Source organism: Sesamum indicum, linkage group LG8 (assembly GCF_000512975.1).
Source record: "Sesamum indicum cultivar Zhongzhi No. 13 linkage group LG8, S_indicum_v1.0, whole genome shotgun sequence".
Lineage (NCBI taxonomy): Eukaryota > Viridiplantae > Streptophyta > Magnoliopsida > Lamiales > Pedaliaceae > Sesamum > Sesamum indicum.
This window is the reverse complement of record NC_026152.1, coordinates 21,443,821-21,458,562: the sequence shown is the minus strand read 5'-3', so window position 1 is coordinate 21,458,562 and position 14,742 is coordinate 21,443,821. Positions and strand designations below refer to the sequence as shown.

Here is a 14,742-nt window from a genome sequence, read left to right as displayed (position 1 = left end):
TTCATCCCATACTCAACCTACAAGGAGAAAAATTGAAGTAAGGAAAACAAATTCAGTTGACTGGCAAAAGCAGGAAATATGAAATCTTATGTCAATTCTACAGCTAAAAAAATAATTTTAAGCACTACTTAGCTGTAACAGAAGATCTACACCCTGCATGAGATTATTTATGAGAAGTTGCAGCTCATGGCTAAAACAATTTTTAAGTGGGCAATATTCAAATTTAATTTGATGAAATTTGCTTGAATCTGGCAAAGGAATAGAACTTTTTGACAAGGCTCAGCCTGATGCACTTCAGTTAAGCAGTTTGTCTAGAACTTCTAATGGAGTTGTGCTAATTTTAATTTTCACAAATTGTTCTTTCGAGAACCTTCACTCATAATAGATAGACATATGCACTGAACACCAATATATTGTTTACTCTGTCAATTAATGGAAAACAAACAGGGAAGAGGAGAACCTGTTATCATCAGTAACACCTTCATTTCTCCAGATTCTTGACAGGGCTGCAAGTGACAGCGCACATTTCAAAGCCTCAACCTAATTGTAGATAATCAATTTGAGAGGAAATTCAGAAAGTTCCTCTAGAGACCCAGACCCTTTCTGGAACATAATGTAAAACAAAGAGCATAGTTCATTAATTACATAATCACTAGCCTAACAGGAAATATCATCAACTCACCAGAAAATTTGCAGTTGTGACACTATACTCATACTTGCCAGCCCTCTTTGACCAGACAATAAGAATTGCTTGTGAACTTGTAAGGACCGTCAATGCAAGTGTTACAATTGACCTGTTTTTATCATTGGTTAAAAGTAATAAGAAATGAGAAGAAAACTATATTTCCTTGTCATGGCGGTATACTCCTAGATATGTAAAGGAACAGAAAGACATTCATACTTGAGTTTCCACTTAGAACGGTCACCAGAGCTGCCTCCTAAAGGAATGATATTACTGGGAGAGCCTGTAATTTGACAGCAAATGTGAGGAGAAACATTGCTGATAAAAAATGGAAGCCGAAAGATGCAATGCGCAATACACAGACAGATGATGCAGCTAACAAAAACGAAGTAACTGGCATATGGCACCTGAACGGGATTTTGCCCTTAAGCTCTCAACATCATCATGCATTGCGTCCCCATCTTTATCCTAAAATGATTCAGCATTGATGAATAGAACGTGAGCAAGAATATAGACGCCGCTGCTCAGGCAGATTCCAAATGTTGGCAAAATAAGAAGCATGGAATCAGGGAGAATTGAGTAGCAAAAACGATTAAAGAAAATGGTGAAAGCAGGCAGAAAAATAGCGCAAGAGAAGCTTTTAACAACTAAAAGTAACATAAGAAGGAAATCTAGGAGAAAAGCAAAAAGAGGGGAATAGCCAGAATACATATATAAACCTAAACCCAAACCCAACTGCAGCGGATCAATAGCAATGAGATGGGGAAGAAACTCAAACCAAATCGGTGATGAAGATATATACATACAAGTACATTTATGATAGGAGAAGAGAACCTGATCCTTGATTCTTCTATACTCCATTTCACTATCCGTCTTCTTCAGATTCAATTACTATAGAGTATAATTTGGTGCAAGAAGTTGGTTGTTCGGACTGAAACTTCCCAAAGATCTAAATAGAATTTGAGCAAGCAATTGTTAACAGTTACAGACAGGCACCAAAGCTCCCTCGACTCTCTGTTTGGGAATTGGAGGCAGAGGCAGTACTACTCAGCACTCACTACTCACCCACCCACTAGTTTTTCTTCTGGTTCCTGGATTTGGATTTGGATTTGGATTTGGATTTGCTCATAAACTGTGTTTTCATGAGGAAGGGACTTTACCAATTACATAAAAATACTAATATAACGTTATTTTATATAAGTTAACTACTATATATTATTAAATAAAAATCAATCAAATCTTACTATTATTTATTTAAGGCGCAGAAGGATTATTCATATTTCTATAATAGTGATAATTTGGGTTCAACTGTCTTCCGAAAAAGAAAAAAATAATAATTTAGGTTCAACTTTCAACTCAACTAATTTTGTGTTGAGTTAGATTTTAACCATTTTATAATAAACTTAAATGGATTCAATTTGATTAAATTTGTTATACCATGAATCTTATATGTTGGTAATGAATTTAGATTCATGATTTATTATTTTACTTTATTATTGATCTAATTGTACTACGTATCACTAATTTTTTTTACATTTTTTATAAGAAATAAAATTTACCTTGCACTGTAGATCTAAAATAAATTGGTAATAGATCTTAAAAAGGTCAACCTCATAATTTTGAGTAGATGTGACCCCACATATATATATATATATATATATTTATATCAAATACTAATACCTAATTATAACGTGTAATGAACTAGCATCTATAAAAAATATGGAGAAATGATTGCATAATTATTCATTCCATAATTTACTTTGAAGAATGTTGTATTTTGTATATATTCGTTCTTTTTTTATTTTTTAGTAATAAATGAATCCTTAATGGATATAGTTACTTTAAATTACGGAGTGTCTATTTTAAACTGAATTTAATAATATACCTTAGACTCCCACCGGACATATAATAATAATTACATTAGTATAAATTTCTTCTTCTTGTTGTTTTCTTTTTTTTTTTTTTTTTTTGGTTTGTAGAACAGAATTTTCTATAAATTAAATCCTACAGAATTCAGATTATGTTTGGATCCCAGCCCATGATTTGAGAGTTAGAGATTTCACATCCATTAGAAAGATTGGCATGGCCACTAAATCAGAAATTATAGGTAAGGCAAGTAGGCAGCATGCCAGGGAAGCACAAGCTTCACCCTTTCAGATTTCCATACATGCAGAGCAAACAAACATTCGGAATGCAATAATGTCTCTTACAAACTGCAAATCCTCCATTCTAATACAGCTTAAGCATTGAACAAACACCTTCGCAGGAACTCAACATGACACATGAATCTTCTCGTTGCAAGTTGAAAAGCTGATGACCAGCACCATAAGCTCTAACTATCCACTTGAAAAACTGACAACATCCTGTCCAATAATACAACATCACAAACAAACAGTTTACAACCTCTCCCATCGCACAGCAACACAAATTTACCAAGTATTCTTCTCTGTCTAAATCACCACGGCTGTGAGTATCTCAACATTCTAAGGCATACACTACGAATTGCTGAACCTCCTCTACCTCCATCCTGTACAGCGCATAAGTTAGCTACATCCAAGAGGTTCATTACAGCTTTAATCTGACACTTGAAGATTGAAGTTGCGGATGGTCGGGTTCATTACGGACCATGTCCCAGGTAGACCTGACAATGCCAATCCCAAACTCAATGAACAAAATAAAACAACACACACAACATTTATCACATAACTGTGAAGGTATAAAAGTGCACAAAGAAGAAGCAGCACCATCTGCAAGCAATTTTTAAATGTTTCCTTTCTCTTTATTTTTCCCAAGATCTTTCAGTCTGCCACTTTCGAGAGGACTTCCGTATCACAGTTTATCAAACACAAACAAAAAATTATGTTGGGCAGTTTTAGATTGTAGTATGTACAGAAATTTCATCTTGTGTTTTCCACAACTGTTGTCTACATGTTTACTTCATGTAAGTTGCTGTCACTAAAGTCCTCTGTTTCTTTTATGGGTTTTGGGGTCACTCAGTATCCACTTGCAACTTCTTGATATCGTAGATGCATAATTAACTTTATGAAGCATTGGCTCATTTGTCATTTTTGTTTACTGTGTATGCTTATAGCCATCGTTGCATTTTGGTTATGCAGCAATAATAATTTCATGATTATACATCTATATTTAATTCTAGTTTATGTAGAAAGAACGCATGGAAATGATTTTAAATCATCTTCTCCGAATAAAGTATTGATAATGTAATCATGAAACATTTTGCTACATAACCAAACTACCAAGTCCACCACTATCAGTAATTCACATCTGGTATAAGAGGACACCTGTCATATATCACAAATGAATCACTGACTAATAATACTAAACCCAAGGCAGTACTCATACAACTCAAAGGAAACCGAGGATACAGAATACCCATGATCCACAACAAGAAAAGGACTAAAGCAAGTTAAGAGAAACAAACATAATATAATCCCTCCTCATACACAACAACTGAGGAAAACATAAGATGAACTTCTTCTGACTCCCTAACACATCCTTTGTCTCTTTTGACATTAATCACAGAGCAGCAAGAAAACAACTGATTAGTTATAACTTTTTTCATAGGTTTTTCATTTTCACACTTCCCGTTTAATGCTGTCTATTTCCTTTTATTATAAATCCTAGATTTTTCACTTTCACACTTTGGCTTTAATGCTGTCTATTTCCTTTTATTATGAATCCCAACACATAGAATGGGAAAAAGTTGAAATGGTAAAAAATTTTATGTGCAAAAGGACATATTAACAAGACTTGACTTTCATTCAATATTCCTACACAAGCTTACCATTCCATCAATAATACAGAATATTATCACAGATCTATCACACTTTAGAACAGAACTAGAGAAGGGAACACAGAAGGAAAGCTGCAACTACCTTAACATGTAAAACTAAAAAGCTCCTGGAGCATCTCTCATGCTTATATTCAAGCTGTTTCTCATTGTTCGCCTCCCAATGCCAGCATTGCCTTTTGTCATCATAGCAACAAATTCCCCATAGTCAATTCTTCCATCCTAACAAATTTTTTTTTGCAGGACATCAGCAAACATAAAACAACTACTAAAGAACAAAGGAATGCTAAAGTTGTCCAAAATGAAAACAGACAGATGATCTAGCAGGCTAAAAACATTCAGCAATCAGGGGAGTCCTGCGAATAACTTGTATGTTTAATTTATGAGAATCTTGGAGCCACTATCCAATCAAATACTATTAGAAGTCGATGAAATAAAAACATATCTGGAGTAATCATTTATTTATTGTGGCTGTGCAACTCTCAATACAGCAGAGTGATAATATATATTAAGTGCTACTCATTCAGTCAGCTGCTGATTGATCTTATTATTCAACAATAAACGAATAAAATTAAAAGATGATGTACTGCATGTCTTGGAACTTAACCATGCCCTGGCAACCTCACTAACTTGCATTCTTGTAAATCTGCAACAACAATTAATAATATATAAAGTGAAGATAAACAAGACATATCAGCATGGAATATAACTTACATTATCTTGATCAACTTCTTTGATTATATCTTCAAGAGGAACATCTGTCATGCTGTGCTCTACACAAGCTTGTTGAAGTTCATCAACTGTAATATAACCACTTCCATCCTTGTCAAAATATTGAAATGCTGCCAAAAGATGTTCCTCACGTTCTAATTTATTCAGGTGAATAGTTGCTGCTATAAATTCTCCATAGTCTATGGTTCCACTATTGTCTACATCAGCCTGTAAGATAGCAATAATTTAGCAAGACAATCATCCATAAATCTCAACAGACCAAAAGCACAGAATACACTGCAGAATCCTACTGATGCTTGATATGCATTGGCTAACAGAAGTGTGTATAAAACTCGAAAACAGGTCCAGTGTAACTGTCATTGTGGTTGCTTACAGGGAACAACCAAGGATTTACAATTTCTGCAGGCTGGAATAGATTCTCTGTAGCCCATGAACTTTAGCAACATCATTACCAGCAAAAGATCTGCGAGTATCCTTTTAAACCTTCCAAATTACCCATCTTTAATGGAATCTCAGATAAACAGTACATTAACAGGTGGCTCAAACAAATACTAGAAGTAAATGATAACAACTTGATCTCCTCCTTAACTGCATCATCAATGCTTTTAATATAAAAATCAACTGAAGCACTAAACAAATTCCAAGCCAAGAACACGAATTCTTTTTTAGCAGAAGTTGCTTTACCGCATCCATAAGGTCGCGTATTTCTGTATCCTTCAATGTTGATCCATACTTTCTTAATCCAGCTTTGAGTTCATCAAATGTGATTGCTCCGCTATTATCAGTGTCCATGGCCTTAAACATCTCTCTTAAGCCTGCTATCTCCTCTTCTGACAAGCTTTCAGCTATTACCTGGAGGAAGAATAGGAGTCATTTAATTTTAGTTATAAGTTTTGAAATTATGTAGTGCTTCTGCAGAGATGCAAGAAACTTAAAAATTGGTATGTCTGATAGGGGTGAAGAATACTTGGCTAAAGTTGTCTTGCCATGAAATCAAACTCTTAGTTGACAGAATTACCAGAAGCACATACTTATAAAATGCCTGTTTGTGCTAATTACATACCCGTAAAGCCATTTTCTTCAACTTATTCATTGCAGAAAACTGTTTAAGACGAGAAAGTACAGCCGGATCCAGGGCTCTATCAGGCGCAACACCATTTTCACATATCCAAGGATGACCTATATGGTTTTGATGTAAGACACAGTAAAGAAAGATTGCATGATAATCAATGCACAAAAAACATAGAGGTATCAGTTGAAGTGGCATGAATGGTAATGTCTCACTAGGCATCAATTGCTATTTGAATATTCACACAATCACAGAGTTACAATTAATACATGAAAATTAAGCATGCAAATGACACCATGTGCTACAGCCTTCTCCACCATTACTCTTGAGTGATACAAGTCCGGACTCAAACCCAATCACTTTGGGCTGCTATGGTACAGCAGGCTGTTGCATATATCATCAACCAGTGAATCTCTCGACATTTCAGGAACATGTAAAGTGAAATACTTTAGATACCAATCATGTCATAATGATAAAAAATGTCAATCCAAATGAAAGAGATATCACGACTGAAAAATGAAAAAAAAAAGTAGTAGCTTGGATCATTCATAGGAAAATGACATACATAATACTTCATGAGCAGTTAACCGATCTGAAGGTCGCATGCATAACATCTTCCGAATAAGATCCTTAGCACTTTCTGAGATAAGTGGCCATGGGTCAGAATCAAAATCAATGTGACCTTTCAAAACCGCATCAAAAATCCCCTGTTGAGTTTCTGAACAATAACCAGAAATCATCATTTGTTGCACCTCAAGATGAATCTCAACAGTTGTATAATAAATGAATTTACCAGCCCAAAACGGAGGCACGCCACTTAACAATATATAAAGAATGACGCCTGCTGTCCACACGTCTGCTTCTGGGCCGTAATGCTTCAAAAGAACCTCAGGTGCAACGTAGTATGGGCTTCCAACCACATCAGTAAAAATCTGACCTGATCGAGAGAACCCATGCATGAAGTCAGACAAACATCCTGAAAAGAGAATGAAAACCCCCTCACCCCAACCCAACCCCAAAAGGAAAAGAAAAAACGATAATTGCCCATACACCAAAAAACACAAGAAGAAAGGCAGAAAAGAAGTTATTTTAACAATACCCGGCTTGAAAAAAACAGAGAGTCCAAAATCAATAGCTTTCAGAGAGAAATCATCGTCCTTGTTAACCAACAAAAAATTCTCTGGTTTCAGATCTCTATGCATTACCCCAAGTGAATGACATGCTTCAACGACTCCTACAATGATCTTAGTCAGTTGAGCTGCCTTTCTCTCACTATAGTGACCCCTTTGTATTATGCGGTCGAACAATTCACCTCCACCACAAAGTTCCATGACAATGTGAACATACAAAGGGTCCTCGTACGCTCCCTTAATAGTTACTATGTTCTTGTGACCAGCCAAATGGTGCATTATCTGAATCTCCCTCCTAACATCCTCGACATCTTCTTTGGAAATCAACTTCCTCTTTGATATAGATTTACAAGCATATTCAACGCCAGTGGAGAGCTCAGTACACAAATAAGTAGTGCCGAACTGGCCTTGTCCTAACTTACGGCCAAGCTTGTAAAGATCTTGGATATTAGGAGTCCTGTGACCCAACACAAAGTAAGCTTGGTTTGTAGCGCTGCGATTCATGATGCTGTCTTTTTTGGGACTAATAAGGGGTGGCGAATTGGGGTCCCTTTTGTGGTTTTGCTTAGAGGATTCTTGAGCAACGGGGTGTTGGGAAGTAAAGCTGGTGGAGGAGTAAGTGTGATCAGAAGAATTTGGGTAGGCGGATGATGGTTTGTGCTTGGAGTTGGACGGGTCTTCAGGCTCGTTGTAGCCCTGAAAAGTTTTGCCTCCAAATGATCCACGGCATGTATTGCCCATGAAACAACTGAAGTACCCCCTCTTCTCTTTCTGACCTCAACTCCCTTGAAGCAAATTATTGGTTTTCACATCAATCAATAGCTGGGAGTCTGAAAATTAGAGATAAGAGAAAGAAGGTAAGATTTGCAGCAGTAACTCTAGCTCCAACTTGACATGGAAACAGAATTTGAAAAGTCAAAGCAAACAAACAAATCGGAAAACTTTGAGCTCACAAGCACCGGAGTTCTCAACCTCAGAACCAAAGGTAAGAAAAGAAGAGAGAGAAATTGACAAAGCACCACACAAGGAGAAAACTTGAATCAGATCGGACCCGAATCAAAAGGGCAAGCAATATATGCAATGGTGAAAGGAAAGATCACACAAGAAATCAACATACATAAAACTTCAGCTATAAATCGAGCATAAAAATCGACGCAAACATAAAAAGAAAGATACATACACAGATCATATATGCAGCTATAAAGAGGAAGACGGGGAGGGAGGGGGGGGGGGGGGGGGGAGTAGAATAAAAAGAAAGAGAAAAAGGGGATCTTGTGTTGAGATTAAAGTGAAACAGTAAGGAGGAAAAGGGTAAGCAAAGAGGAAAGGGTCAAAGTCAAAGGTGAAGTGTAAGTATGGTGCAGAGTGAGTGGTGAGAGATGGATGTATACATGTAGATACAATGATGTGATATTATGATGATACATAAGTGATACTGAGAGGAGGAGGAGGCGGCTCCTGATTCCTGGGGCTGGGTGGGTAAAATTTAAGTAAAGGTTCGTGGGTTGGTATCGCCAAAATTACAATATGGATGTTGCACTTTGCTTCAATTTTCTTTTCTCTTTAACACTCCATATTCTAATTTATTTTTATTGTACTGTTCACATATTTTAACGAATTACTAGTGAATATTTCAAAAGTTTGAAGACACACGCACAATTTATGATTAATGGCCAGATAAATTGAAAATTGATATCATTCATAATGCCAATTTCTATAATATTCCCTATTTTTTGTCTTAGGTTTATCTTTTAAGCTGCAATGACCCCCCAATTTATTTATTTTTTAATTGAAGAAATAAAAACTGAGAAAAAGGAATATCACTATGTCATAGAGAGAATGTGGTAAATGTGGGTCCAATGGTGAATAAAACATTATGGACCACTTGAATTCAGACAAAAAATATACAATTTGTGAGAGATTTCGATAAGTGAAATTCTATCTATACAAATTATTAAAGAACAAAAAAGGCTCTCTTCTGTTTAGAATGAAAATTATTTTAGGTATTTTATAAAATTTACCGTTTGTTTTTGCATTATTCAATTTCAAATTTCTTTCTACAAAGTAAAATTGGGTTAAAGTCACGAAATTTTCATTCAAAGGGAAAATATAACCAGTTTTCTTACATTTTTGGGTATTTTTCAAGTTTTGATATAATGACCAATTTCTCCCTTTTTTTCAAGTTTCAAGAGAGAAAATCTCAAAAAAATGAATTTAAGCAACAAGTAATCTTAACTTTAACTTTTCTTTATTTATTTTATCTTTCTTTATGAATCTTTAAATAAATGGATAATATAAATATGATAAAAGTCAATATTATAAAGACAATAAAATAAATATGGTAAAGCCTATATTGCAAGTATTGCATTATACACAAAATGGTTATTGACAATGTTTTGTTAAGATTTTATAGCATATTTATTTTTTTAGTTTTTTCTTCCTTGAAGCTTAAAAAGATGGGAGAAATGAGTACATTGGACCAAAGATTGAAAAATACCACAAAATAGTAGGAAAATAGTTAATTTTTCCTCTTCAAATGAAACTTTCATTAACTTTAGCGTTTTATTAACAGATTAAAAAGACAAGAATAGTTTGAAGATCAAAATCACAATCTTAAATTATTTGAGGATCAAAACTATATAAGTTGATGATTTTATACAAGAACCAAACTTGTATTCCCAAGTGAAATCTATAATTTGTAGAAAGCAAAAAATAAAAATTCAACATATTATTAGTAGTTCTCGTATCAAAATTTAAACTACCATATATGCTCTTTATATCATTCCCCATGTTCTCATCTCAACCGTCATTTGAGAAAAATAAAATAAAATCATGTTCTGTGTTAGAGAAACCATTTTTAACAATGTTATTATTATGTTATAATTTTTTTAATTTAACACTCCTCGGCAATTGTTAATTACAACAACTTTTAACAATTTATATATATTAATAGATATAACAATTATATCTATTAAACTTATTTGTTAATTAATTTTGATAAATTTTATCTATTTTTTGTTATAATTGTATAGATAACAATTAACAAATGTAATTGTTAATACAATTGTTAATCAAAATAATTATTATTAACTAAAATACATGTAATCTATTTTTTGAACAAGATTCAATTTATTACCAATTTCACATGCTAGATTGTTTACAAATGTATTTTCTTTGGCCGTTTTCGGCCGTTTTCATCCGCAAATTGAATGCCATAATGGTTGTTGTTGCTGCATTAAAGTGGTGAAGAGGTTCGCATATCTATATAAAGCCTTATCATGTCTCATTTGCAAATCACCAAAAAAAAATAACACACTCCTCTCTCAAGCTCTCTCAAGGCACTCTCTCAATCTCTTGGCCACTCTCTCAAGATTTGAACTTTATTTTAACAACAAACTTTTGAGTATTTGATTGAGGAATTTTTTGATATAGTGTTAAAATCAAAATAATTATGATCGTTTTATTTTGGAAAAAATTACGTTGTACCCGGTGTATTACTAATAAGAAATGTGTATCTTCTTCAAGGTAAGCAGTGAATTATGTGATTTGATTAAATTTACGATTACCATTGGATTGAGAATTGTTGCGATACAATTCTCATTATAAATTTACTATTTAATTTACTTGTCGTAAAATTGTGTTTCTAACTGTTATACTATTTTTGTTCAATGTAACTTTAACTGCTTTTAATTTCTAAATTCGATTATTATATTTTAAAACGATTGTTTCGATTACTTGAAATGAAAAATTTTTCCCAACAATCTTGAAGATTGGAACATCTTTAAACAGTTTTGTTAAACGTTGTTTTAAGAACTCGATTTTTTTTTAAATTATTTGAGCGTTGCTTTCAGTTTCTTAAGTTATTAAAATGGTCGAACCTATTTCTATTGCAATTCCTATCACACCAAGGTCGACTTAATCGTTTTGTTGGATAAGTTTTTGGGCCAGTTTTTCAAACGCTGACAACAATGAGGGATAATTTACTTACCGATGAAAGGACTCTTGATAGTGATTCAGGTGACCGAATGAACCCATTGATACCAATCCCAGAACTATTGAGATAGCGCAGTGAACAGAGAGGGATCAAATAGGCCGAGAAATGATTTCGTCAGCTTTGTCAAATACACTCTTTGACGTCTATTATTCCGACTCTTATACTGCTAAGTCTCTATGGGATGAGTTAGATCGGAAATATAATACTGAACAACAAAGGCTAGAAAAGTATTATATTTTCCAAGTTCATATGGTATCAAATGGTTGAAGACATGTCTGTAGCTAAACAGACTCATGAGATTATCAATCATGAGCATGCTCTGGCTGATGCTGAGATAAAGCTTCATGAGAAGTTTCTAGCCATGTCCATAGACAAATTTCCCAAATCTTGAAAAAATTTTGACATGACACTCAAACATCAGAAAGGGAGATTGACTCTGAATGATCTTATGATTGCTATTAGTATTGAAGAAGGGCATAGAAATCAGACCCACAAGATGCCTGTTGAGCATCAACCTAGGGCCAATCTAATAGTGGGAGACAAAAAGCGAATAAGGTTAACTCGAACTCAAAAGCCATAAATAAAGTCAAGACAACCAAAAATAAGAAACCAAAAGCAAACAAACCATGTTGGAACTGTGAGCAGTTTGGGCATTGGGCCAAACTTTGTCCTAATAAAAAAGTCAAGACTAGGCAAGCAACTGTCAACATGGTTGTGGGAGGTTCTAGTAGTGTTAACACCTCAGGAGCAACTAAAAGTTATGTATATTTACAACTCGAACTCTTAACTATTTACAAACCTTATGATTGGTTGATTGACACAGGAGCGAATGTGCAGGTTCGTGCTGATAAATCTCTCTTTGTGTCTTATCAGGCCATCAATAGAAAGACAGTAAGAATGGAAAACTCCAATACTGGTGAAGTACTTGGGATAGGAAGCGTGGACAACTAAGGTATTCCCAAACTATTAGGAGTTTACAGTATCCAACAAATGGCACAAGATCAAATATATCTTTTTCTGTCTCAAAACTGGCTAGATACACTAGTTGTCCTGATAGAACCATTGGCATGCTTTGGATAGGGCATTGAGGTACCTGAAGGGCACGGTGTCACAGGTCATACATTATCACAGATTCCCTGTTATTTTTTAGGGATATAGTGATGCTAATTGGATAGCCAAAAACTTTAAGAGTAATATGTGTTCAGGATATATCTTTACCTTAGGTAAGGGCATAGTCTCCTGGAAGTCTGAAAAATAGACTTTGATAATCCAGTGTACATTTGAAGTTAGGTTATGTGCATTGGGTACGGCTGGTACCGAGGCAAAATGGTTATTTGGGTTGTTATCACAACTTTTCATTGTAAGTCAACCTCTTCCACCTATAGTTGTACATTATGATAGTTAAATCACCAATTGCAAAGGTAATGAGTTGTAAATACAACCAAAAGACCAAACGACACATCCAAGTTAGACTAAAGTTTATAAGGGCATTAATGTCAGACAGAGTAATTGGCATTAACTTTGTGGATCAAAGAATAATGTAGGTGATCCTTTGATGAAAGAATTGGATTTGTCACAAATATATAAATTCAGATTGAGGATGAGATTGAAAACTTATCAATGACGTAACTATGATGGCAATCCAACCTTCTAAGTGGAGATCCCAAAAAGAAGGTTCAATGCTGTATTTAGCAAGTCGCAGTATATATTAGAGCACCAAAATAGACTGATACTTTATGTCTGGAGTCTATCCCCTATAATTCTAGAAGGTGTTGGTATTGCAAGTATATTAAGAGTTCTCTGAATGGGGCCAAATCTTTTAGACGAGATGCTAGCAATGTATCCCTAGAGACGTCCAACTAAGTGAATTTGGTTGTTTGGCCACAACTAAGGAATCGTGTTATTCCTAAAAGCATTCAAGAATAGGATCAGGACACATGACCTAAGTGTTAACCCTAAAGATCAACACAAAGCCAATGATTTGTTACTAACAGATGTTGTCACACTCACGCTCAAATTCAAGGCTTAGTTTATTTGACCTGGTGATAGCTGACGTCAGATAACTTAGGCAGTGGTTCAAATTGGAAGGAACCATTGTTGAAAGCAAGTCACACAAACTTGAGTTCAAATCTACGGATTTGTGGGAGATTATTGTAATTTTTATTAATTACATGAAGAAATTCATAAATTAGGTTGAGAAAAAGAGGAAAAATGTTTGTCCCACATAGGAGAATGATGGGACAATGATAGAAATTGTTTGCAACAAAAAACATTTGAACAATTTATAAAATTTTTGAATTTTAACAGCAGTTTTCTTTTTTTAAAAAAAAAAAAAATTCAGCATCGTCCTTATGGTTCAAAAATGTCTTGGCTGTTACAGATTTTCTTTAGCTTTTTTGGCCTTTTTCATCTGCAAATTGAATGCCATAATGGCTTTTGTTACATGCTGCATTGAAGTGGTTAGGAGGTTGGCATGTACCCTAATTGCAACGATGTATATTCCTTGCAAAAGAGTGGAAATTTGTTGCTAATTTAGATTAGCAACGAATTTAGTAATAAAAAAAATTTATTTATTAATTTGCTCGATGTTAATTTTAGTATCAAACTATTTTGTTAGAAAATTTACCAACAACAATATTCGTTGCTTATTAGCAAGGAATATTTCCGTTCCAGCATATTGCAAGGAATAAAAATTTATTGATAATTTTCTTACTTTAATATTTAAATATTTAAAAAAAATCTAATTATTCAGCATTATATATATTCGTTGCTGATATTAATTATAATATTAAATTCTAATTAATCATCAATATATTCTTTTTGTTACTATTTTTGTTGCTGAAGAATAATTTTAAATTTTTAAAAATTCTCAAATTGAATTGTTTTAAATTTTATCTGACCCATTACAAAATAATACTAATATTATTAATAATAATAACAATAACAACCCCAGCCAACAAATTAGATTAAAAAATTAATATGAAACTAAATTCTAAAGTATCATCAAAATTACCAACAATGTAAAATCTGGATTGGCATTACAAATCATCAAAAGTCCTAAACAATGAAATTAAAAAAAAAAATGTCACTAGCTATAAATATGCTAATGGAAATGACTAGTTGGTGGAGTTAAGAGAATGGTGTTGGGTAGAAGCTTGACATTGAAACTGTTGATGCAAAATTGAAGCTCGAAATCTTCTTGAAAAGACCTTTTGATTTTCCTCCATTTTTGAGAACCTGTAATAAAAGCACAACCACTAAATACTTGCTATATCCATGCTTGAATTCAAAAAGAATATATATAAACATAATTATCTAAAGATC

At 33.9% G+C, this 14,742-nt stretch overlaps 2 protein-coding genes across 4 annotated transcripts in view; both read right to left on the bottom strand.

The window, feature by feature from the left end:
- LOC105169869 (CMP-sialic acid transporter 4) overlaps window positions 1-1,836 on the bottom strand; it is a gene marked incomplete in the record, with an annotated part of 7,067 nt that extends 5,231 nt beyond the window's left edge. The window contains 5 exon segments of the mRNA XM_020696082.1: window positions 461-540; window positions 683-794; window positions 902-965; window positions 1,090-1,150; window positions 1,517-1,836. Of these exon segments, the coding sequence (XP_020551741.1) occupies window positions 461-540; window positions 683-794; window positions 902-965; window positions 1,090-1,150; window positions 1,517-1,543 (344 nt within the window).
- LOC105169867 (calcium-dependent protein kinase 5) lies at window positions 2,784-8,674 on the bottom strand. Of its 3 annotated transcripts, XM_011090421.2 has the most exons (9): window positions 8,605-8,674; window positions 7,394-8,254; window positions 7,088-7,231; window positions 6,860-7,012; window positions 6,289-6,404; window positions 5,910-6,077; window positions 5,208-5,432; window positions 4,579-4,715; window positions 2,784-3,323 (listed from the first exon to the last, which is right to left on the bottom strand). In XM_011090421.2, the coding sequence occupies exons 2-8, from the start codon at window positions 8,163-8,165 to the stop codon at window positions 4,593-4,595; spliced, it is 1,701 nt and encodes a 566-aa protein (XP_011088723.1). In that variant the 5' UTR covers window positions 8,166-8,254; window positions 8,605-8,674; the 3' UTR covers window positions 2,784-3,323; window positions 4,579-4,592. The 3 variants fall into 3 exon arrangements, with proteins under 3 accessions (XP_011088723.1, XP_011088720.1, XP_011088721.1); XM_011090418.2 differs by having other exon boundaries at window positions 6,860-7,231; XM_011090419.2 differs by lacking the exon at window positions 8,605-8,674 and adding an exon at window positions 8,542-8,578 and having other exon boundaries at window positions 6,860-7,231.

What these genes read in the sequence shown, in the direction of transcription:
- LOC105169867 (XM_011090418.2), bottom strand. Translation starts at nt 8,165, where the DNA reads ATGGGCAATACATGCCGTGGATCATTTGGAGGCAAAACTTTTCAGGGC. An exon ending in AACTGCTCATGAAGTATTAT is followed by an intron (nt 6,405 to 6,859) that starts GTATGTCATTTT and finishes AAAACCATATAG; the next exon opens with GTCATCCTTGGATATGTGAA. An exon ending in TACGCGACCTTATGGATGCG is followed by an intron (nt 5,433 to 5,909) that starts GTAAAGCAACTT and finishes GCTATCTTACAG; the next exon opens with GCTGATGTAGACAATAGTGG.